The 24630-nt window shown below is 38.0% G+C and overlaps 1 protein-coding gene across 1 annotated transcript in view; it reads right to left on the reverse strand.

Moving 5' to 3' along the window:
• The window catches only part of LOC145692258 (spliceosome associated factor 3, U4/U6 recycling protein-like), a 114223-nt gene extending 96786 nt beyond the window's left edge, over positions 1-17437 (reverse strand). The window contains exon 1 of the mRNA XM_081767555.1: positions 17078-17437. Coding sequence (XP_081623681.1) covers positions 17078-17437 — 360 coding nt within the window. The remainder of the gene's footprint in view (positions 1-17077) is intronic.
• Between the last annotated feature and the right edge of the window lie 7193 nt (positions 17438-24630).

Below are 24630 nucleotides of genomic sequence, written 5' to 3' on the forward strand. Positions count from 1 at the left end.
CAGCATATTAACAGAGAGGTGCTTGAGCCATTGACGGTAGAAATTCAAACTCCGGTAAGTGATAATTTCACAGTCTTGTTTTATTACAAGTGTAGCCTCTTTAGTCAACGGAGAAGATGACGTGGATCATGGATCAGAGTTGATGTCGATGGGTCGGAGTTGGTCGCAATGGTTCAGAGTGGTTCATAGTTGGTGGTGGGTCAGATCACGATGGATGATGGGTCAGAGTGGGCCAATGGGTCATTTGAGTGGTGGGTGATACTGGATCATGGTGGGTCGTGAATCAAATTTTCATTGACCCACACCATCTCTGGTTAAAATTGTACTAAAGATAAGAGGCACCGAAGATGCATGTCGGCTATTATGCTCAAATTTTGCACATAGAAGGTACCCCACCAGAAAGCAATAAATCTGAAACGGTTCACGGTATCACCTCCTAGAACTCGAGATGTAGGGGTTTGTCTGATTGGCTAAATTAAGACGTCAATGATTTATCCATCAACAAGCAAGCTTTTTATGATCGTTTCCGTAGGGAAATCAGAAGAACACGTGCCTAGTAATCGTAATATTGATAGTTCGCGTCCACCCCGGGGTATTTGTTTTGTGTTTTTTTGACTCACCTAAATATAAACAAATCACACATATAGGTATTTTAACATATTTTGGGAGAGTAATTTTGTGGTTCGTTGTCGTTTCATCGCGTCTCTGCCGCTGGTAGTAAAGTTTTCAAAATGGAACTGGGGCCACCGCGGATTGTCGCTGCGGGGCCACCAATTTTTGGCGAGAGGTCAATAGTTGACCATCTGTAGTCCACCGACGCTTACAGCTTAGGGTAATGAACGATGTCTTTGCCTTGTAGACGTCATGACTACCGACGTCGGCAGTCAACTAGCTTTTAGTATTCCTTTACTAACCATCTATCGTTCATGTTTATACACGGTGTTGTACTAATAATAATAATAATAATAATAATAATAATAATAATAATAATTATTATTATTATTATTATTATTATTATTATTATTATTATTATTATTATTATTATTATTATTATTATTATTTGTAGTAATAGTAGTATAATTGATAATAGAATAATTATATTGTCTATGTATTGTCTTGGTAGGACTACACACAGGATTTGGCTCGTTTTAGTTTGACTCGACTCTAATCCGAGTCGAGTTGGAGGATATTTTTCGCGCCGAGTCCTAGAGTAGACCTCAAAGATGTCTGTTTCGAGTCGAGTCGAGTTTCAAAGAAAAGTCGCTCGTGCCCATCCCTACTAATGAGAGCTTAATCGGAGTTAAGCGAAATCGAAAGTCACACTATTTATCCAAGCGACCCCGAAAACTATGAATTCGACACTAATACCGATCATTTTCTAGCAATCTTTTATATGTATCCCCCCCCATTCACCATAGGTAGCCCGACAGCACTCTTTTTCAGACTATAAGAAATTTGGTTAAAATTACTCTAGGCCAGTGGTTCTCAATCTAATTCCTATCACGATCCCCTTTTATCACATCCTCTTGCCAGCGACCCTTTCATAATTTGTGTTTTACAATAAGCTTGTGTGGGATTTTTAACATACCTATTTCTATAATAGTAGAATCCATTTCTTGTTTATAGTGAACAGTGCCGTGGCATGGAAAATCAGCGCTCGGGGCGAGAGTATACGACGATGTCTCCGTACATATGAGTGAGGTCGACAGACTAGCTGCGAAGCGCCACCATGGTTGGCACGAAGCTCAATAAAATTTTCAAAAGTAAACTCTGACTTTTCTTGATTTTGAGAACATTTTATTACGTTTTTCCTTCTATTTTATACATGTGCACATGCACTTTCCTATAGGGATGAACGCGAGACGCGAGAAGACTCGTCTCGTCTCGCATTTGCGATACGAGACACGAGACGAGAGTGAAAATTTTATGCGAGACGCGAGACGAGACTAAACCATGCGAGACGAGACGCTAGACGAGACTCGGTTAAGTCTCGCACGAGAAGTCTCGCGAGACTTCTTGCAGTCTCGCAACATTTATGAATTACATTTAATTGTATATTTAGTAATTTTACATTTATTGAGTTTTCTAAGTTGAGCGTTAATGCCTCCAGGAACAAAAAGTGATTGGGGCAATAGACATTTTATGAGATTTATTATTAATCAAGGTTAATTTTCAGAATTAAAGCCTTCTTTAGTTTCTAAACATCATTAAAAAAGAAAAGCTTTGTAAATTGGAAATTTATTACAGCATCGATTTAGGACTTTATTTTGTGACACAAACACATACACGTGGGCGCGCACGAATACATGAACTTCTATTTTTGGTCTGAAAAGCGAATAAGACTCCCTATTGCTGCGAAATATGATATTTATGTTGTTTCTGTCTTTTTCACATTACTACTAGCGATTAATGTTGGGGGATGGCGGAGAAATCCCCTCTCGTTAAAGTTTATCCCCGGCCCGGCTCGCAGAAATAACATGATATTTTTACATGGAATAAGTATTTTCTTTCTATATATTTATCAAAAACATCCCCCTCTAGTTCGAAAGTTTAATTCAAATACTGGTTTGGCAGGATGTCCCTATAGGTTTCGTGGGAGATGGTAGGAATGGTCCTATATCTGTCAGTAATTTTATTTTCTAGATCTGGCAGTATAAGTTGAAAGCGAAAGTTGATAAAATGCGATAATCCAACATTGCTACAAGCCCGAACGAACCAAAAGAATTGGGTCGTATTGTGTTGTGAGAAGTTCTTCTGTTGTGTACAAGCGCTTTTGGTGGTATAAAAACATCTTTATACTGGAAAATCACCCTTCAAGGAAACGACCAAAACGTGTAAATGTTGATAGTGGCGACGATATTTTAGAAGAGGCAAATATTGCTGGAAACCTCTAAGCTGGAAAACAATGTTGGATCCAGCAACAATTTATGCTGGTTTTGCTGTAAATTATGCTTTTAATTTGACGAAAATTAATGGTCCAGCGATCAAATTCCAGCACAACTTTTCTTTTAATTTGGAGCGGAGGGGACACAAGTTCGGATACCATATTGAACTCTAGTTTCCGTCTCCTTAGGATGTTATGAACATTCATCCCATGGAAAGCAATGGCAAACCACCATTCACCTTGCCAAGGGACTTTTAGGTCAAATACAAGCCTTCGGACAGAATATCACATCATCATTCATTAACAGCCATAGAATAACACATTGCAAAATTTTGACCTAGAATATATGCGAGACCATGCAAGAAAGTCTCGTGCGAGACGCGAGATGAGACTCAAAATTTTATGCGAGACGCGAGACGAGACTTCACATTTGCGAGACGAGACCTTACGCGAGACGAGACCAACGCTTGAGGTTGCGAGACGAGACGAGACTTTTCCATTTCTCGTCTCGTCTTGTCTCGCGTGTATCCCTACTTTCCTAACATGAGTAACACACTTCCTACGAAATTTGTGCCCCCTTTTTTCGGCGCCCGGCATTGACAGTGGATACAGTAACTGTACTATCTATATTCCCAACGACGAAGGTGCTGGTTCAAGATGGATGTTAAACTCGTTCTTTGAAGAGGCCATTAACGTATCTGATCTAAGCCCACAATTTCTTAACCAAATAATAGAATGATCATGCTACAAGTCTTTGCAACTGGTTTTCTGTAACAAAGACTTGGACAAGTTCTGCCTGATGAGGAGAGAAGAATATCCTGGTCTGGTATCTGCTGCTTTAAAAGTAATAATTCCATTTGCTACATCGTACTTGTCCGAAAGTTTTTTTTCATGGTAAACATTAAAACAAAGACAAGAAATCGCTTCTCAGTTGAAAATGGCTTCATAATGTTCGTCACGAAGATTGAACCGGGCATTGCTGCACTAGTGAAATTACACCATGCTTAGGTATCTCATTAGGTTTCAATTTTAATTGTATTTCAATGTGCAGGTTTTGTTCCATGTGTATTTTTCTAATATTTCTATATACAGTTCTCATTAGTATCATATCATACGTCTTTCATTTAAATTCATTTCTAAACAACTCTGCACCCTTTGACAATGTTCAGTAGACTTATTTTTTATTGTTCTGTACAGTATGTATAAAAAATAAAAGTATGCCTATCAGAACAAAATTCAAAATAATTTCCGGTATTAGATTCTAACTATATTTATCTCTTCCGCTTATCTTCGCGACCTCCTAGGGGCCACGACTCCCAGGTTGAGAAACCCTGCTCTAGGCATACATGAGTTATGTTGGAACATACATACATACACTTTTATATGTATAAATGCAGATAAGAGAGAGTTGAGAGAGAGCGATTAAGGTATTACCGCTCTCAATCTCTTCACTTTACTTTTGCGATTCGTGAGTTTCTTACGTGACAGTTTGGGGCTAGCTAGTTTTTTGTCTTGAACCACGATCCGATTTTCGATATGCTCTACCTAAATGCTGTAATGCGAATATTGAGAAGTTACCTGCGTATGAAAATAGCTGCAAATAAATACATTACATAACTTATTTATTGCTATTACACGATTTTCTTACTTTGTATTTAATATTCACATATAACATACCGACGTTCTGTCAATACCTCAAATGTTATATTTTAAAGATAAGAATTGCTTATGTCGTGAAATGATATGAATATATATATTCAACTGGTGTATACAACTGATGAATTGTTATGTAACTATTTTACATAATTTTCATGCATTGAGGAAAGTAGAATATCATAAAAGAATCTCACTTGAATGGGTATCGAACTCACGATTTAAACGCTCGGGTGTGTACCACTGAGCTAACTTGACCGCTTTTCGGAAGCTGCTTCTGAAATATAACTGAGCTCATACATAAATTATTTTTTTCGTATGGAAATCACAATGACGAAACGAGAGTGTGAATATATAGTTTCGAAATATTGTATCATTAACTATTTCAATCAACTTTACTTTTTTTCTACACTTAATACCATTTCAACATGTCTTATTATATTTAACAGAAGGAAAAACATATCTGTACATTTTATCCCGATTGCTAAAGTTGGCTTGGAGGTTCGAACCAGCAGCTTTAGTTTACTGTTTTCAGAAGATACCCGAAGTTGGACTTCGAAAGTGTCGTCTCAATACAGCTATCATCATATCGCTCAATCTGTTTGGTATATGGTATGTGTTTTTATACGTGTAAAGTCAGTATAACAATTCATTCTTTAAACAGCTTTTCGTATGTATTAATACTCCTTTATAAAAACTGTTTTTAATATTATTATTACGGCGCACCATTTTCAGATTTCTTTCGCGAGTCGTTGACCAAGTCGTTCCCCACAATAGGCGTGTCGTGCAATTAACCAACCACGCGTCAGGTACTAGCTTTTACCTATTGCTTCCTGCTCACAGCTCAGAACATTGGTAACTATGGATAGACGTACAGCAGTAATTACTTTATGGGAGTTGGAAGGCTATTCTGCAACTGCAGCTAGCAGGCGATTAGGTGTCCCTGCCTCTATAGGAAAGCGATGGATTCGGAAATATGGTCCTACACGTCAAACTGGTAATTTACGATCTTCTGGTTGTCCGCATGTGTCAACCGAAGCCGAAGATGCGAGATTAGTAAACGAAGCCTGGCTAGACCCACTAAGGACGTCTAGACAGCTAAGGGAAGCTTCTCTTTTTCCTGGTAGTAAGCATACAGCTCTGCGAAGGATTCGTCATGCCGGGTTACGTGGCTGTGTTGCTGCCGTGAAGGAAAAACTCTCAGACGACCACAAAATTTACTGTCTCGCGTTTGCACAGGCGAATGTGGGTCGCAATTGGGAAAACGTGGTTTTCTCAGATGAATCCATATTCACAACATTAAATGAGGGACGCCGTTTTCTGTATCGCCCGAGAGGCACCCGATATGACCCTGAATGTGTTGCTGCTTGAAATCGCAGTGGCCATGTATTTATTTCATGTTGGGGTTGGATTTTCAGGCGCGGAGCAGAACAGCTTCACAGAATTGAAGGACACCTGGACAGTGCTCAGTACTTAGATATTATGAGTAATATCATGGTGCCATCTGTACGAGTATTTCAGCCTGATGGTGTAATTCAGTTCCAGCAAGACCAGTCGCCAATACATACTTCCCGTGTGGTTTAGGAATGGTTCGCAGGGCAGCCTGAGATTGATTTAATTGACTGGCCGCCTCGTGGAGCAGACCTCAATCTCATGGAAAATATGTGGGCAGAAGTGAAGAGTACTCTAAGGGATAGTTGGCCTGAGGCAGATCCACCAGAATCCAAGATGACCTGTGGCATCTTGTTTCCGAAGCATAGCTGGAGGTAGGGGAAGGAGATAAATTTGTCACCCATTTAATAGATTCCATGCCCAGAAGAATAGGGCGTGTAATAAATTCAGAAGGGTGATTTTTTTTATTCTAGTGTTTGTTTTAAATTGATAACATAGATGTAATATTTTATGTAAGACTCCTGTAATTGGGATTCTCTTGTTGGAGTCAGCGGATTTAAATAAATAAAATAAGTATTGGACACAATGTCCCCGCCTTAACACCCGAAAACAGTCCTTATCAGGGCTACCTAAACGCTTCTGAAAATATTTCTAGAAGTAAACCACTCCTTGAATCCGATTTCTGTGCAATTCTACTACCAAAAAAAAAGATAATTCTCTGCAGCCCTTGAACTCAAGACGACCTCATTAACAAGCCCGTACTCTACCAGTGAGCTAACATGAACACGCAAAGCCAACCTGAAGAAACACGACTTTCAATTTCCGGTATTCCATTACACTGATGGTCATATACATTGCAAATGATGTATTCAACTTGGGATATTCCGCAACACATAAACAATGCGAGAGAGAGAGAGAGAGAGAGAGAGAGAGAGAGAGAGAGAGAGAGAGAGAGAGATGAATATACAAAAGCATATTCAACGTATTCGAATGAGACTCTAAGTAACGATATTCCGTTCTAAAGAGAATTTGTGTTTCTTCCCGTGACGTTAAGGGGATCGGGAAAAGTTATGTGTCTTGAAGCAGGATCCGACTTTGGATACTCTGTTTACACACTTTCTATATTCGTAGGAATATACTCTATTTCACGAATGTAAATGACATGCTGTATTGAGAATATTGAGAAGTTACATCTGTATGACAAATAGCTGCAAATAAATACACTACATAATTTATTTATTGCTATTAAACGATTTTCCTAACTTGCATTTAACATTCTCATATATAATACCGACCTACTGTGAAAATTATCTCAGATTTTATATTTTAAACATAATAATTACTGCATTCTGCAATGATTATGTTATATATATACAACTGATATATTTTAATGTAATTATTTTATATAATTTTTCATGCATTGCGGAAAATATAATTTTAAAAAAAGGCATTGACTCAAAGAAGATTCGAACTCATAACCTTATGATTTAAGGTCCGACAACTTACCAGTGAGCTAACAGAAGGACTTATGCTAAGGTACTTTTAGCGATGTATAAATATTCTCAAGACAATTATGACATTCATATCCACTACAAACGCTGTTTCTGTTCTATTCTACTTTGACTTTTATTTTAGTACTCAGGTGATAATTATATTCTATGTATTAACTTTGAGCATTCTTTTACATATGGAAAGATTCGTTTACGTATCTAAATGTTCCATCACGTATGGAGAGCTAAATGACAAACAAACATTTGCTGACATTAATACAAAGTTTCGAAATATTGTATCATTAAATATTTCAATCAATGTTGCTTTTTTTCTACACTTGGTAACAAGTCTTATTATATTTAAAAGAAGAAAAACACATCTGCAAACTTTTTCCCGATTGCAAAGGCTGGCTTGGAGGTTCGAACCTGGTTTACTATTTCCCGAAGATACCCGAAGTTGGACTTTGAAAATTTTTGCCTCAAAACACCAATAAAGAATGCGCTCAACCTTTTTGAGACAAGGTGTACATAGAATACTTTGAAGAGTCTTCTTAAAGGTACGTATTCATTTTTCTTAATTGAGCTATATGTGTGCTATACACTGAAGGGAATAATAAATGTACGTTTCGCATAATGGCGGTCACTCGATAATTATGACCGGTATTACCCTCTTGAGTCTTGAATACTATTCTTATGTCTCATTTCAGATGCCCTCTAAGTGGACAAGGAAAACAGACAAAGGGAAATGGTCAATACAGTTGCTGGAAAATGCTATTGCTACCATAAGAGGAGGGATATCGATTCGGAAGGCAGCCAAAATGCATGGAATTCCCTTTAGTACCTTACAAGAGCGAGTGAAGAAAGGTGTTTTTAGCTCTCCAAGGTTTGGAAGAAAAACTTATTTTCCTCCAAATTATGAACATGCTCTTGCGAATCACGTCAAATTACTGTCCAAAATATTCCACGGTTTGTCACCTATTCAGTTGAGACGCATAGCTTTTGAATATGCCGAACGTAATAACATAAAAAAATCGTTTTAATAAAGCAAACAGGATGGCTGGAAAGGATTGGCTTAGCGGTCTCCTTAAACGGCATGATATTAGCGTCCGGAAACCTGAAGTTGTGAGTGTAGGTAGAGTTATGGGCCTTAATAAGATGGATGTTAACCGGTTTTTCACCAATTTGGAGGAAGTAATGGAGAAGTACCATTTTAAAGATACTAATATATGGAATATGGATGAGACTGGCATAACCACAGTCCAAGATCCAGGAGTCGTGATTGCTGTAAAAGGACAGAAAAGAGTTGGCTCAATCACCAGCTGGGAGAGAGGAAAGACTATAACAGTTGTTTGCGCTATGAGTTCCGGAGGTCAGTTCGTGCCACCAATGTTCATATTTCCTCGGCAGCGCATGACACCATTGCTGGAAAAGAACGGCCCACCCGGTTCTATTTATCACTGCAGTAAATCAGGATGGATAACAGAAGAATATTCGTGTTGTGGATTAAGCATTTCGCGGACTTCACCAATGTATCGAAAGACAATCCTGTCTTATTAGTCCTTGACAACCATACTTCTCACTGCACATTAGAAGCTTATGAGTTTTGTAAAGATAGTGGAATCGTTATGGTTTCCTTACCACCTCACTCTTCCCATCGTCTCCAGCCGTTAGATGTGACTTTTTTTCTCCTTTAAAGGCTGCATATCGCAGAGAATGTGATTTGTTCATGAAAAGAAGGAATTTTCAGAAGATAACCCCTTATGATGTAGCTGAACTTTTTCATAAGGCATATGCAGTCGTAGCGACTATTGCTAAAGCAATTTCTGGGTTTCAAGCCACAGGTATCAAACAACTTAATCCAAATATCATTACCGAAGAAGATTTCCTTTGCGAAACAATACTACAGAATTCTTCTAGTACACCTGTTTGTACTTTTGATGCATCTCCAGCAGGCGATGCCAGAACCAAGTTCGCTGTTATCTTCTCGTCTACAAACAGACAACAAACCTGAAGATCGAGTGCAACAAGGATGTTCATCCTAGTTCTACATCTTCTAAAGAACCTGAAATGTTAGTTTCAATAGACGACATCTATAATCTCCCATCGACGAGCACGGGCTATCGGGGAAGAGAGCGGGAAAGAACGCATTCTGAAATATTAACATCCACACCAATGAAAGACCGACTTAAAAAGAAGAAAGCAAAGAGACTTCAGAAAGGCCTTAAGAGCTCAAGTAAGATAAAGGAAAGAAAGGAAGAAGAAATATTCAAGAACTGTGAAGTACAGAGCAAGAAAAATAATGAACGTAAGCAGAAGAAATTACTAAATAGAAGCCTACAGAAGAATTTTGATAGCTCTTCAGAAAGCTGTTCGCTTAATGAAAGCCAAATCTGTGACGATGATTCTGATGATGACTGTGAAACAAACATAGGCAAAGATCTTTGCCTCATTTGTGAAGAGTTTGGTAAAGACGGTGAGATGTGGTTTCGCTGTACAGGGTGCGGATTGTGGGTACATCAAGCGTGTAGTGGTTGAGACGCTGCAGAAGGATATACTTGTGATAGATGCAATTGAAAAGGTTGTCTGATAAAAGAAAACTGTTTTAAGGTAGTAACTTCATGTTTTTGTACATATCTAAATGACTTATTATATTTTATCTGAAACTTCAAATTCATTAAAATTGTACTTTTCGTTTTGAGAAACCTTATAAGGCTATATTAGTACTAATATGCTGTATATTACTACCGCCATGCAGTTTATAAATACTATAGTTAGGTTTCTATTGTTATTACTAATAATATAACAAATAATTCGATTGGTCAAGAAAGATAGGCAGACATTTAAATAATTAAAATTGTTTAGTACGCTGAAAGTAGGCCTACTGAAGCAACTCCTCTGTAAAAGCAGCAAAGTTTTTATGATTCTTATTGTAAAGACCTTTTATGACTTTCATTTTTACCTAAACTTTGAAATTACATTATGAAAACTACGTTATAACGTGTATGATATTATTAATATTTAACCATATAAATATTTTCTACTCTATGAATTCTATGTAAGAAAAGTGTATAAAAATAAATATTGTTCCAGTGGACATAATTAGTTCTTTCTCTCATTTCCATACAGTTATACATAAGCTAAGTAGCATAATTATTATGAAATAAATTATTTTTATATGAAAATTGTATTGTGTAAGAACTGACCGCCATTATCCACCTGTGAGGGAAATCCCGGTCAAAGCTCTTCTTTCACTTTTTCGGGTGTATGTGATAGATGATGCTTCACAGAATATTCAGAGTTGTTGTTTTGCAAAGAGTACATTTCAGCTTAATTATTCCATTTTAAAAAGTTCGAATAACTGCTTCCAATTCTCCAGTATATCGAATTGCGCTTAAGTGACCGCCAACACCCCATTCTCCCCTATTTGTGTATTCACCAGAGGCGCCTATAATTAGTTAATGGCACAGGTCAGACATTGTTATTTTAGACCGAGATGTGAAGTAATGGAGCTTGTGAAGATGATTGTACAGTTACAAAGAGAAGAATGGGGGATTGGGCATTACGTCAGATCACTAAGTGTCAGGAGAGAAATTACTGCCTAAAATATTTAAATCTGCATTTTAAGACTTTTCAACATACTTGATCCGAGTGACTCTCCAGAACTCCCTTTTATTGTCAGGGAGGAGCAGTACGTACATGTGCCTGGGACTCCTAGAAAGTACCATCCTGGTGGGCCCTTGGATTGCAGTACAGCCTTGCTCTAAAGAAACTTGTTTTGATTGTAAGTATGGTGTCCCATTTAAAATGCAAGTTGGAATCAGGTAGGGGCTAAATTTTTAGCATGATCCATGTAGATATTTTTAAAAATAAAAGCAATAAATTAAGTTCACGTGTATACATGCAGTGCTGCCAACTGTAAGTGAAAGTGTAAAAAACAATATTTACACACATCACACATGTCACATATGCAGTGCCGTGCCGTGGAAAATCGGCGCCCGGGGCGAGAGCATACGACGATGCCCCTGTACATATGAGTGAGGTCGCTAGACCATCCGCGAAGCGCCATCATGGTTGACGCGGAGCGTAAAAAAATTTTCAAAAATAAACCCTGCCCCTGCATTTTCTTGATGTTGAGCACTTTTATTACTTTTTCCTTCTTTTCTTTTTCCTCCCAAATTTTGCGCCCTCTTTATTCGGCGCCCGGGGCCGTCGCCTCACGGCACGGCACTGCATATATCCATGCACATGCAGCTCAAATTTCAGAGCGGATTTGTAGGTTTGAACGATAGTTATCATAGTCGAAGAAGAACAGTTCATTTTCACCACCAGCTTGTCCAGAATGCTGCCATTAATGGCTATCTGCGAAAACGTGGTTTTAGAAGTTTTACGCTACGCACTGGCAACACTGCCTATGTTTAAGTGCAACAGCGTGTGTGTTTAGTACCCTTTATCACATGAAATCATTGAATGACACCCGTGTGGCTTGAAAACGAATAATAATAACTAAAAACGCAAACAACGGATTCAGGAAACGACATACCGTAGCTATATGCTGCAAGGACAAATCGACTCACACGGATTGCATAATTTACTGGGAATACATTCACTCCAGTGGCATTTTTACTGAAGCCAAGAAATTCAAGTGAAAGATGTAATTATTTTTTCCCCTCCTTTTCACATTCTATAAACAAGTTCGAAGAGTACCGGTACTTATACAAGACTCTTCGGAAAGAGTCTTGATCTTGGTCTTGCAGGTATGGTCTTGGTCTTCCACCCCTTGGTTTTACATCGGGATTCCTTGTCTTGATCTTGGCCTTGGGTTCAAGACTTTTGCGCTCATCACTATTACGCCATATATAGTGTTTTCCGCTACCTTTCTTATGCGTATACTCACCGTCTCTGACGCGCATGCTCTCTACAGACGCGCTCCCTCGCTAAGCTCGAACCCCCTACTGCACTCCTACCCTGACTCAGATAGCATTCGTCCCTTTCAGTGGCAACCTAGCACAACTTGGTATTTGTGTGCTGTAGTTTTTATGTCATACGTCTACACTGTACTTGTATGTACTCAATCCGAATTAACTACCGCAGGTGACGAACCCGAAAGTAAACTTGGCATATGTCGACTTTTGTAGAGAACGGTCAGCATTTTTTGGTTAAAAAGTTACTCTTTTGTTAAATATTAGCTAATTTTGTTTGATATAGTTTTGGTTAGGTTAGGTTTTCGAGATATCACACCCTATACTTGATCCTGCTATACCTCAAAACGGCCAAATAGTTCCATCTGTGTATTCATACACTCTTACCTATTCTGCTGCTAATTGCAAATAGTCCCTGCAACATTTTTCTACTCCTCCATTGCACATATCGCGTATTCATTCTATTCACTTCATAGATTACTGACATATCAATTACGCTTCTGAACAGGCCCGTATCCACGGGATTCTAGGGGGCCGCCACCCCTAAAATTTTCACGGTAGGCTTACCAATGCATTATAATATGGTGATGAATTATAACATGGTTGAATCGGGGCCCCTAATTTTTATCGAGCCCCCCTACATTTTGGGCTGGCTACCGGCCTGCTTCTGAACATGAACTCATTCCTCCTGTAAACATTCTGCTATTTTTTTCTTTTACCTGTGTTTGTTTCTTAAAGCTGACATAACCCATCAACCTAATGTGGAAATGGGTTAGTTCTGTATTCGAAGGACCAAAACTAGGTTAAAAAAAAAAAAAAAACAGAATGTTTACGGGATGAGTTGTTGTTACGGAATAATAATTATTGTGTGAGTAATCTATGACATGAACACAATAGAAGGGTTAAGTTTAGAGATGCCCCTCTTTTTTTTAATATAAAAATTAGGAAAATTTACAAGAGAAATGGGTAAGAAATGATAATTTGGAGTTCTTATGTGATGTTTAGGTGTGTAAGTTTGATAATAAAGTTATATTTAATAGGAGAAAAGATTCTAAAAGAGGATACTATTTGCAAGATGCAGAATGTTTCGATGATTCAGGAGCATGGTAGTTGCATTAGACGGCTAATCGGTGTGTTGATTGTGTTTCTCCGCATTAGTTTTACAGAATTACCTAAGAATAATTATGAGAATCTATTAAATTTTATGAGAACCATGAATTACTGAATTTAAGTGATAATTGAAGCTTCTGTGAAAGCCTGTTCTATTATCACTATAGTCCAGGGGCGGATTAAAGGAGGGGGCGAGGGGGGCAATTGCCCCTCCCCCCAAGAGCACTCTAAAATATTAAAATTACACACACTGCCGCTTGTAGCTTACCGCCACAAGAACGAAAGTTTGGGATCGTTCTTGCGTTATTTCAAAAGAGGTTAAATTCTTCAAATTCTATTTAAAAATAGTCTCTATCCGGCATGACGCGTTTACGCTAACGATAACACGAGTCACCAGATAAATCTCAAGAAGAAGGACGGTGTTACTTGAGGCTAGAACATCCGGAAAACTATCGATGGCTGGTTCTTTCCCATAAGGAGAGGGATCTTTTTTGTAAATATTGCTCACTTTTTGCAACGGGTTTTTAGGGGGGCTATCGAAGAAACGTGCCCCTCTAAACTCTTGGGACTAAACCTTTGAAGAAATTCGCTACTTTCTACGGTATTTTAGAAACTCACAACAAGGCACAATATCACATTAACGCTCTTGAGGTCGGAAAAGCGTTTATGAAAAACTACTGGGAACCAGTGAAATCAGTCGAGAATCAAATCAACTCGTCAAGAAGACAAGTCATCCAAAACCGCGACAAACTGAAATTAATGTTGCGAAATGTGATATTCCTTGGAAGGCAAGGCATTGCTTTTCAATGCCACAGGGACGATGCTTGTGCGGATAATTGTACCTCAGATGGTGACGGTGCAGAAACTAAGTTCAACGAGGGCAATTTTCGAGAATTGCTCACATTTACAATGGCTTGTAGTGACGATCTCTTAAAGAATCACTGCAAGAAAGCATCGAAAAGGACCATTTTTGCCAATAAAACCACACAAAATGCCCTCATTGAGGGTTGTGGATGAGAAATCACGTCTGTAAAATTGTCAATCGAGTGCGATAGAATCAGTTTTACTCTATTATGTTTAATGAGACTATGGTCATTTCGCACACATCTAAGCTGTCTTTCATTCTAAGATACGAACACATGGGTGAAATAAGAGAAGATTGCTTCGGTTTCATTGATCCTCCACCAGCAGAGCTGAAAGGTGAGGACATTGGTTCGAGCTCGGAATCCGAAGACGCTAAACCGCCCGAACTCTCACTGACTGGAGGGAAAATTAGAGAAATTGTTCTATCTTTGCTACGAGATTTCTCACTCGACCCGAAAAACTGCGTTGGTATTGGTACAGATGGTTGCGCCGTCACGACCTCTCAAAGTCGCCGGGCAGTGCAGGAGATCCAGAAGGAGGCTTCAAACGCGCTGCACTGATCATATTGTAGTCACAGCCTCAACTTGTCCATCTTCAGGTCGTCGTCAGTACAGTGCGTGAGGAACTGTCTGAGAACAACGAAAGAGATCATTACATTTTTCACCGCATCCTTAAGCTTACGGTTAGTGGCCAGTTGGAGACATTGTGTGAAACGAGATGGGTTGAACGGAACGACGCGGTATTACAATTTCACGTGAAATTTCAATAAATAAGTGAGGCTCTACAGTGTGTTCCAAGTGGTCCAAGTTAGATACAGCAGCCAAAGCATGGACACTTTCTTTTGCCATGCACGACAGCGAGTTTATCGTAACTATTACGTGTCTTCAGGGTGTTCTCACGATAACCCTTCCCTCAATCGACTTTTGCAGAAGACAACTTTAGACATGTACGCAACGTCAGATGCCATTCAGGACACTATCGTAGCATTAAACAAGAAATGTTTAAACAGCAAAGAATTCAAGGCAACTTTCGAAGCAATATCCAGAATGGCTGCCAGTGTCGACGTGCAGATTCGAATTCTTCATCTTACCCAAAAACAAACACATCATACGAACTTCAGGGCAGATGAAGCGACATCTTACTACTGAAGAACTGTCTACATTACGTTTATAGAGTCGGTTGTAGAGGACCTCAAAACTCGTTTTGCGCAAGAAGTTTTCAATGTATACGGACTCAACATTCGCTTGCCAACACACGCAACTGATTAAACTCTGAGCAATAACTTCCGCATTCTAGCAGAAAGATTTTACAAAACTGTCGGAACTCAAGAAAAAATTCTATTTTCCCTCTTTAGTTCTGAATTTGCAATCTGCACTTCTAAATGGAAGAGAATTAAAGAAGAAGGTGGAACTCTATCACGGACTGCGTTGGAGGCCTTGACTACCAGAAACGAAGATCTTCACGTGACTATTCGAAAACTGCTGCGCATACTTGTAACCCTGTGGTACGGATCCCACGTTAATCAGTAGGTCTTATATAGCCTTGCTGCTGAAAGGGACGTTTAACTCAACATCAACTCAACTTGTAACCAGGGCTGCATTCAAGCATGGCCAGTGCAGAACGATCTTAATCCACATTGCACCGACTGAAAACGTGGTTGCGATCTCGTTCTGGCGAAAAGCGGCTGAAGGGAATAGCACTTTTAAATGTCATAGGGACATTGTCGTAGATCGCCACAATATTATATCGACAGATACCGGTGCGCCTTGGGTGGTATTCGCCAAAAATCGTGTTTTGAGTGTAACTTCTAAGTTCTTTAGTCCTTTTGTTTTATTCATTTACTAAAACACAGAAACATTATGAGCGTTCTAAAAAATGTTTTACCTGATATTTTTTCTAGCGAAATATTTAGTAAAGCATAGCCACGACCAGGCCTGTAGACGGAATATCTTTTCGGGAGAGGGGGAATAGTGGTGAAAATTCCGTAGTAATTATATCTTTTACCCTCTTTTCCTGAATCCGTTTTACTTTTCTTTTTTGGGGGGATTTTGAGGAACATATCCCACTCCGCAACAAAGAGCCCCCCCAAGACGTTTGGTTTAATCCGCCAATGCTATGGTCTATTCAATGTTCTAGTGTAACTAAACTAACCTAACTTAACTTTTAACGTTTCAACTGCTTTTTTGTGGGTTTGAAATAGGAGGGGCATCTCAAAAATTTAAGCAGAATAAAAGAGCAATGTGTGTAACGCAGGAACAAGAAATATTGTCCGGGCCAAAACCATTTAAAAATCTATCCATTGTCAACCTTCAAAAACCTTGGATGTAAGTGTAAACTTCCCGTGAAACACGTAATCTAACCCAAACCAACTTACCCTAACCTAACGTAACCAAAATTAGAAATACCTTTTGCAAAAATGTATCAATTTTTTAAAAAAGAATTTGGCTCCACCAAAAGCAGAATATATCTGTAAAAATTTATGATACTTCAGTTGCCCCCACACTTACTCATACGTTAAGTACAAGGGCAAAACAAACTTCAAAACACAACGAGAGCGGAATACACACACATCTTATTTTATTTCGAATCACTCATTAACTAATTAGAACTCACTTTTTAACATACTAGATACTTAATGAATAATTCCTAAAAGTATGGCGTTTCTCGTCCTTTCCTAAATGGGAAGCACGGCTCCTTAAGTATAACCTATTTTTTTTACTATCATCTTGAAATTTCACATGAACTATTTATCATAACATAGTTACCTGTTCTTCATATGCAGTAGCAGTTTTCTCAAGTTCAGAAAAACAATGTCCTGATAACCATCCATGATTTTGCATTCTTTGTAGTTTCTGAAGTTTTAATTCACAAGTCATCACCATTTGCGATACAATATTGACAGACGTTGAAAATGTTTCTCGTGCTGTTGCATCAACATCTTCCTGCAATTTACCTATTTCGTTCATTAAATAATGGCACTCCCCTATAACAGAAAATATTTCAGGCTTTATATCTTCAGGTACTGAAGATTCTGTCAAAATCTTCAGCCAGTAAGTGGTTGAACATTTCAATTTTTCCTTTTTTGAAACAATATCTTTCAGCTTGGCTTCGTTTAATTCATCCATCTTGCAAGCAATAATGTAAATATAGGAAATTCTAATGCATAACAATATTTAAAAACTTGTTTGATTACGTAATAGCTATATTAAAATTGACTTCTTCTTCTTTCATAACCTAAATAAAGTTTGATATTTTAGGAGCTTATCTAAGTCTCAGTTAATATAACACTAAGTAATGTTATTAATAATTATATTGTTTCTTAGTTAATTCAATATAAAAATTTGGAAAATGTTATGTGATAAAAGAGACGTAAACTACTGCTCTCTATTCTTCTTAACAAATCAACACATAAAATTGAGGGGCCTTGGGCAGATTTATTGACCTAGAAGCTCATATTTTTACCCCCCCCCCGTTTAAATTTCTACAAGGAATTCCTTGGACTTATCCACAGATCTTGGGAAGGTTTCATACGCTCAGTCCCTTAAATTTTTAAAATTGCTAATTTAAAGATTTGGCTTCGTAATTTAGGACCAAGATATGTATGTATACGAACAAAAGTGCATTCACACTTCCAATTTGCATATCCTATAACGTTAGACAATCAATAACACTGTTAAGGTTGGTTGGTTGATAACCACACAAGGCATTCTACAAGTGCAATAGTTTGTTTGAAATATGTCAGTGTAGCAAACAACAAAAATTGGAAAAATATCCATGACTCTCCAACGAATAAAAAGTCAGGTAGAGCACTTCTCTTAGTATCTACAGAGCGATTAATATAATGAGAAAGTTACATAGAAATCTTAGATACCCTTAGACATACCAAGGAAAAATCAATATTGGTCAAACATTCATTTATTTTACAGGTTGAAGTATTTCGTAAAATCTCTGAATGTTTTACATTATTCGTTTCAACGTTAAATTCACTTTTGTTACTTATCAGTTTTAATATCCCCAGTAAAATTTATGGAAAAAATATTGGGTAGAGATGATTTGCCTCCCATCTTTGTTATGTGAGAATATTTTTTTTCAGCAAAACGATCGTAGTTTTTTATTTTTAAAATGTTTTATTATTATTATTTTCATTGACATAAAAGCTAACAAGAATATTTTCTGAAGTTATATTACTAGTTTCCACTGTGTTCGGAAAATGAAACAAAAAAGAAAAAAGAAAAAGAAAAGGAAAAATAAAGACAATCTAAGAAAGTAAAATCAAGATATGCAGTGTGTGTCAGTTCAATTTGCGAAAACCATTGCATCAGTAGAAAATATGCCATATGTTTCAAATATGACATATAGTCATATTTTGTGTGCACATAACATGAGTTTGTGTAATTTAATCCCCAATTAATGATACAAGCAAGTTTTTATTAGAAACATACAATATCGAAACAATACTAGTTCTCTCTAGTAGTACGCCGTAATATATCACTCACTATCCCTTATTATATTCTAAGTAATCGAAAACTGTAATTTCGTAAAGAATAAACAAAAATGAACTAAAACATAATCAAATACGAATATCGATGAATGTTTCGTATAATATTTCAATTGGAGATATCCCACTTTCTCTTTTTCTCGGTTAACATGTGCACGGTTCTTGTCTCTCATCTCTGACTGGAGAACTTTGAGTAAAGAGAAGTCATCGCACACCGTGCAAGAAAAAAATAAATTTAAAAGCGTTAAATTGATTTACAGTGGATTTGAACTCTCAACCCCACGATTTCTAATCTAGTGCCTATAACGCATTCTTTCTTTCACTATTTCCGATATCTCTTAACTTGAGTGTTATGTCATGAAATAAAGGTCTGAAAGAGCAAGAACGGAAATGAAAGTTTGATCTTTTTTAAGTAATAAACGAATAAACTTTCGGTTTGCCGAATGGAGGCTTAAGTAGCGAAGTCCCCGATAAGATTAACCCTTTTAAAGAAACTTTGATTGTGACAAAGTTTTTCTGTTCTATCATAGAATCCTGTGTTTCTTGGTAGGTATTCAATTAATTACGCTGAAATCTAAAAGAAACATCTTGAGTGGTAAAATAATATATTACTGTCTCTCATAAAGACTTTTGTCGCGGGTTTACACTGTTAACCCTTCTCGAAATTGATGTTATAAATCGTGGCGGACATAACCTATGAACAGGTAATGGGGATTGCTTTGGAATCAAATGAGAGTATGAGAATTAAAACTCATATCTGTAGTTTGGTGTGGAAATGAAACTAAATTTTGAACCAAAGGTCTGAGAAGAACTCCAGTTAATAATATAAACTTTGCCAAATATTTTTGACTTACATCATAATAAAAGAAATACGAAAGACATTTTGAAACGAAGAACGTATAACTTTGTAACTGGAGGGAAAGAAACCTAACGTAAACACACTAAAGACGTACCACTCTTCGCGTAGTTATCGTGGCTTAGTGGTCAAAGCGTTCGACCATTAATCGGAAAGTATTCAAGTCAGATCCTGAGGTGATAAACTTTTTTAGTTTAGACTTTTTCGTAGCAATTGATCGGCGATGAATTACGTTTTATTATCTTCAAATATTTGAATACTTGGATGTTTCAATCTTCAATTATCAAATCTTCGGAAATAATAATAATTATCTCATAGAAGATTAAAAGTTAGGAGCTTATTATAGCTTAGATCACACAACTACAAGCAGAAATGTAATATTTTTTAAGAATATTGCGGTATGTTTAGAGTTGCGCAGGAGAAGAGGAATTTTTCTTCTCTTTACAAATAAAAAACAAACAAAATCGAGACTAGAGTTAACATTTTACATTCGCGACGGGACAGGCTAACTCAAATTATCGTCTTGCTATCGAGATGAGAATCAAGACGAGACGAAAACTATCGTAAACATTTCTCGTCTTATATCGATTCTCGGAAAAGGATATGTCCACTCTTTACGTAACAATTGCTCTGTAGACTGAATGTTGTATGCTATTTTGCTACTTTTTTTATTTCGGAGCTTATCGATTTTGGTCTGTGTAGGATTTTTGCTGTAAAGCTTTTATAATTACTTCTACAAATCCTTAGTTGGTTTATTATATGCCTTACTGTTCACTGATATTCGGTTATCTTTATTAGTTATTTTCCTTGAAACGTACGGTAGAATACTTTCAACATAAAACTTAAGAGGAACGCTTTCGTTTAATATTTCGGTAGTTAGAGAAATGTGTTCTGGAGGTCCGGACCCCATCCCCGAACTCACGACTTTTCTGTAAGTTTTCTTTAATTTTAGGGCACTCTAAAAATTGAATACCTATTATTATTATTATTATTATTATTATTATTATTATTATTATTATTATTATTATTATTATTTGTGAATTTAATGTTTCACCTTATACCAAAAAGGTTAAAACTTCTTTGTGGTTGTTTCAGTCGTAGCCCACTCTACTCTAGAGCTTGTGTCCTTCGATCTAACCCAGGTTCTTCCCGTGTGCATTGTGTTGGACAAAGGCTGTTTGGGGGGATTCTTGGGGTTCTGTTTCCTCCCACTTTCTTCATTCCCCTATTTCTTTCATTCTCATGATCAACGTCTCCTTTAGCTTAGCGGGCATAATCATGGAACATAAAACTTAAAAAACATAAATTTTCGTACGGCTCATCGAGTTGCGTGTAAAACGTTGCGTGTCACTTTCTCACTCTATTATGCAACAACTATTCACAAAAAGACAAAATCAAGTTATCACCTCTAACAGTAAGCCGGAGCTCTTAATCTAAAAATTATCCAAACTAACCTAACCTACATTTAGAGGATTACTGTTGTCTCACAGGACCAATTTGAAAATCGAAAAGAAAATGTACCAAAACGTACTCCAATCGGTTATATTTGGTTGGATTAGATTAAGTTAGATTCGATTACTTTACATTAGGTAAGGGCATAGAAACTAGAGTGCAAAAAACACAAACCAACTTGTGCTTGTCAGGGGCGGATCCAGGACGGACTTCTGGGGGCGGTAGGTTGTAATACTACTACTTAGAGCTACTTTTAAGAACTACAAACTCTGGAATGAGTTTTATTTTTATATATAAAAAAGAATGTTTCCTCTTTTGGGAGGGATTCGATCGCCCCCGCTGGATCCGCCCCTGGTGATAGTTGGCCACTAAAAAGAACGAATTCTATATAACTGATTCAGGGCAGGGCAACGCTTTTGGGCCCGCGCGGTAGCGCGGGAGTGTTTCCGAAGGGAGCAGGTGCATCAGCGACGGTGGGTATACGCATAACCCAGGGTAGTGTAAACATGTGGGCTTTGGTAATCATACATACTTCAATATCATTTGTTATGGTTTCATACTAGTAACGCTTCAGTTGTAAACATAAAATACAGCATTCGTACACTGTGCAGAAATACATTGCCGTTCAGTTAGAAGCCACTTACCTTGAAAACTACACTACGGCTTGTAAACTTTTGCAATTTCAAGAAGAAAATCGTGTACTAGAGTTTCTTAACTGTCGCTCGTTTTCTTTAAATAAAAATTAAATGAAATCTTTAAATTTTTTGTCTCACAGTTATTCCGAGTAGGCTAAAAAAGACGGTGATGATAAGTAACGAATGAAATGATGGAATGAAGAAAGCGAAAAGAAACGGGAGTACCCCGAGGAAACCCACGCACACGGTGTTTGTCCACCACAAAGTTTACTTGGCGATGGTTGGGATCGAACGCCGGATCTCAAGCACCAGAGGTGAACGCTCTACCACTGAGCCACCGCGTCCCCTACGAAGTAATCGATTTCTTGATATACCTTAGGGCTCCGTGAAGGAAAGCAGAAAGGTAACAAATAGAATCGAAGTTAATAAACAGGTTGGGCTAGGTAGTGCCATTTAAATCACTTTCTTTGATTACCCCCTTTTTCATGCCAGAGACCCCAGTGCGCGGGAACATACTATAACCGAATCTTCTAATGCGCAGCAACAATTAACATATGTAACACAACATATAAAATTTATAACAATTTGAAATGTATATGCATAATATTAAATTAACTCACCACATGTATATAGCTCTTCCACTTCGTACTAAGGCCACGATTCCTCATGTTGCACATGGAATACTATTAGCCGGTTAATACTTAGTTTGTTCGTCGTCTTCCCCACCATGGGAACTTACACATCATGTTTCTGTCAGTTGCCAATGAATGAACATTTTTATCACAAACAAATGTTTTTCCCACTTGTAAACTCACTTTCACTTGACTATAAGAATCAACTAACTTTCTTTGAAGCAGTTCACCCACACTGCATCACCATGTGACAAATGAAGAACGCGAACTGAACATACAGGCAGCGCGACCAGACTATGATTTCTCCAATCAACCTCTTCAGCGGCAAAGGCGGCTCGGCGCCTGTCCGAGCATATTTGCCGAAGTCGGTCCGTCCGCTGTTTGCCGAACTTTTTTCGGCTTCTTCACTTGTCGGCACACTGCCAGCGTTTCGCCGTCTTTCCTACAACATTTGTCGCGGTCGACCTGTCCGCTGTTTGCCGTCTTCTTCCAAAATGTTTGTCAAGGATTCTCTCGTGCTTGTAATTTAATTTAAATATTTACTTCTCATATACCCTTTACGTGCAGCCCTTTACTGCATTTCTTTTCATACATTTATCTTTCTTATGGTCGGCCCGCCGTCAACGTTTTGACGTCTTCACAACCATCATTTGCTCCTGTCGTTCCGTCCGCTGTATGCCGACTTCCTGCCGACTCTGTTTTCACAATACATATTAAATAAAATTAGTGTCCACCCACACGAAAAACCTTCGGACAGTTTCAATTTTTACTTCATCATTAAAGAAGATACAGGCTCTATTCATTTTCCAAAATTCGACTCGTTGCCGCTGGTACGGGATATTGAAACTTTCGCCGACGTCGTTTTTCAAGAAATTGCCGGCAGTGTCTTTTGGCAGTCCTCGTCCGACTGTCTGCCGACTGTTTCGAGAAAGCTTTATACGAGGAAAATATAAGCCCTAATCCGTATTTTAAAGCAACAAATTACCTTCTAACTCTCTTTGTTTTATTTTGGTGAACGAATCTATTTTTGCTTGTCGCAGTCGAAAATCGCGCCGATGCCGGTGTCCGGCACCGGCAATCCGACCACGGCATCTGATCGGCATGGACAAATGGTTCGACTCTAGGCGGCAGGATCCTGATATGGATGTGTTTAGTGATATGCTGTTGAAACGAATGTGCAAGAAACAAGTACCATGTTGTGCTAGGTGGCCACTAAAAGCAAGAATTGTATCTGACTGAGTCAAGTCGGGCGCAGCAGGGGATAGCTGGAAACAGGTCCGTCTGCAATGGTGGGTATGCGCGTCAAGAAAGTGGAAAGACACCGAGTTCCTATGCCTTACGGGACCCACTCCTTTAGGAACTTTCGTCATTAGAGATTAACTCTACTATTTGATCCGGTTGAGGTATAATGATTTTCATGTGTTTCTACGGACGAGTTTTTTACCTCTAATTTTTCAGCTGAATGTTGGAACAGGTCGTATCTTGGACCGAAGACTTCGCTCGCCGAGTTGAACAACCGCCATATTGAATTCAAGATAGCAACGACATGCCCAATTCCGATACGCACCTCCCCATACTACGGTGCTTGCCCGAGATTGGTTCCGTGATACAAGATAGGCGAAAGGCGTAAAGTATTAGTGGTAGGCGTTATACATGTATGCAATTTACGCGTATAACATACCTGAAGGTAAATGAAATCGAAGGATTTCAGTGATCAAAAGTCATCCGCCACGACGGAAGGCGTTCTGTTTCCTTCTATTTGGGTGTTACATTGTGACCCAGTGCTGAAAGAGCACGTAATGGCTATGTGACAGTTCTGCCAAGGAGTGAGAAATGATTGTTTTAGTGTGGCACTGTTGGAGATACGTAAAATAAATTGCAGAAGGTTGATTTTTAAAAATGTGCGAAAGCAAGTACAGAAAGAGCTCATGCTTACAAAGTAGTTAAGACAAACTGATGTATTTTAAGCATGACTTAGTGTACATAACGCACTCCCTGTATTTTAAACAATATTTGAACTAAATAAAACACGTTCTCTGAGTCAGGAGCTCTACCTCTTCATGCTATTTGCTAGGTACCACTTTGCATGTTTCCAGCTGGTGTATGAAAACAATGCATTCGTTCAAGCAACCTAGAAAAGAAAAATAACTACTTTTTAAACAGTTCAGAACGATTTTTTTTTAAAAAAACCTGCAGTATTTATCAGACTTTGCAAAATTCAATCTAAACGAGTCCATATTGGTTT

The sequence above is a fragment of the Thermobia domestica genome, chromosome 8 (genome assembly GCF_964235325.1).
Source record: "Thermobia domestica chromosome 8, izTheDome1.hap1.1, whole genome shotgun sequence".
Taxonomy (NCBI): Eukaryota; Metazoa; Arthropoda; class Insecta; order Zygentoma; family Lepismatidae; genus Thermobia; species Thermobia domestica.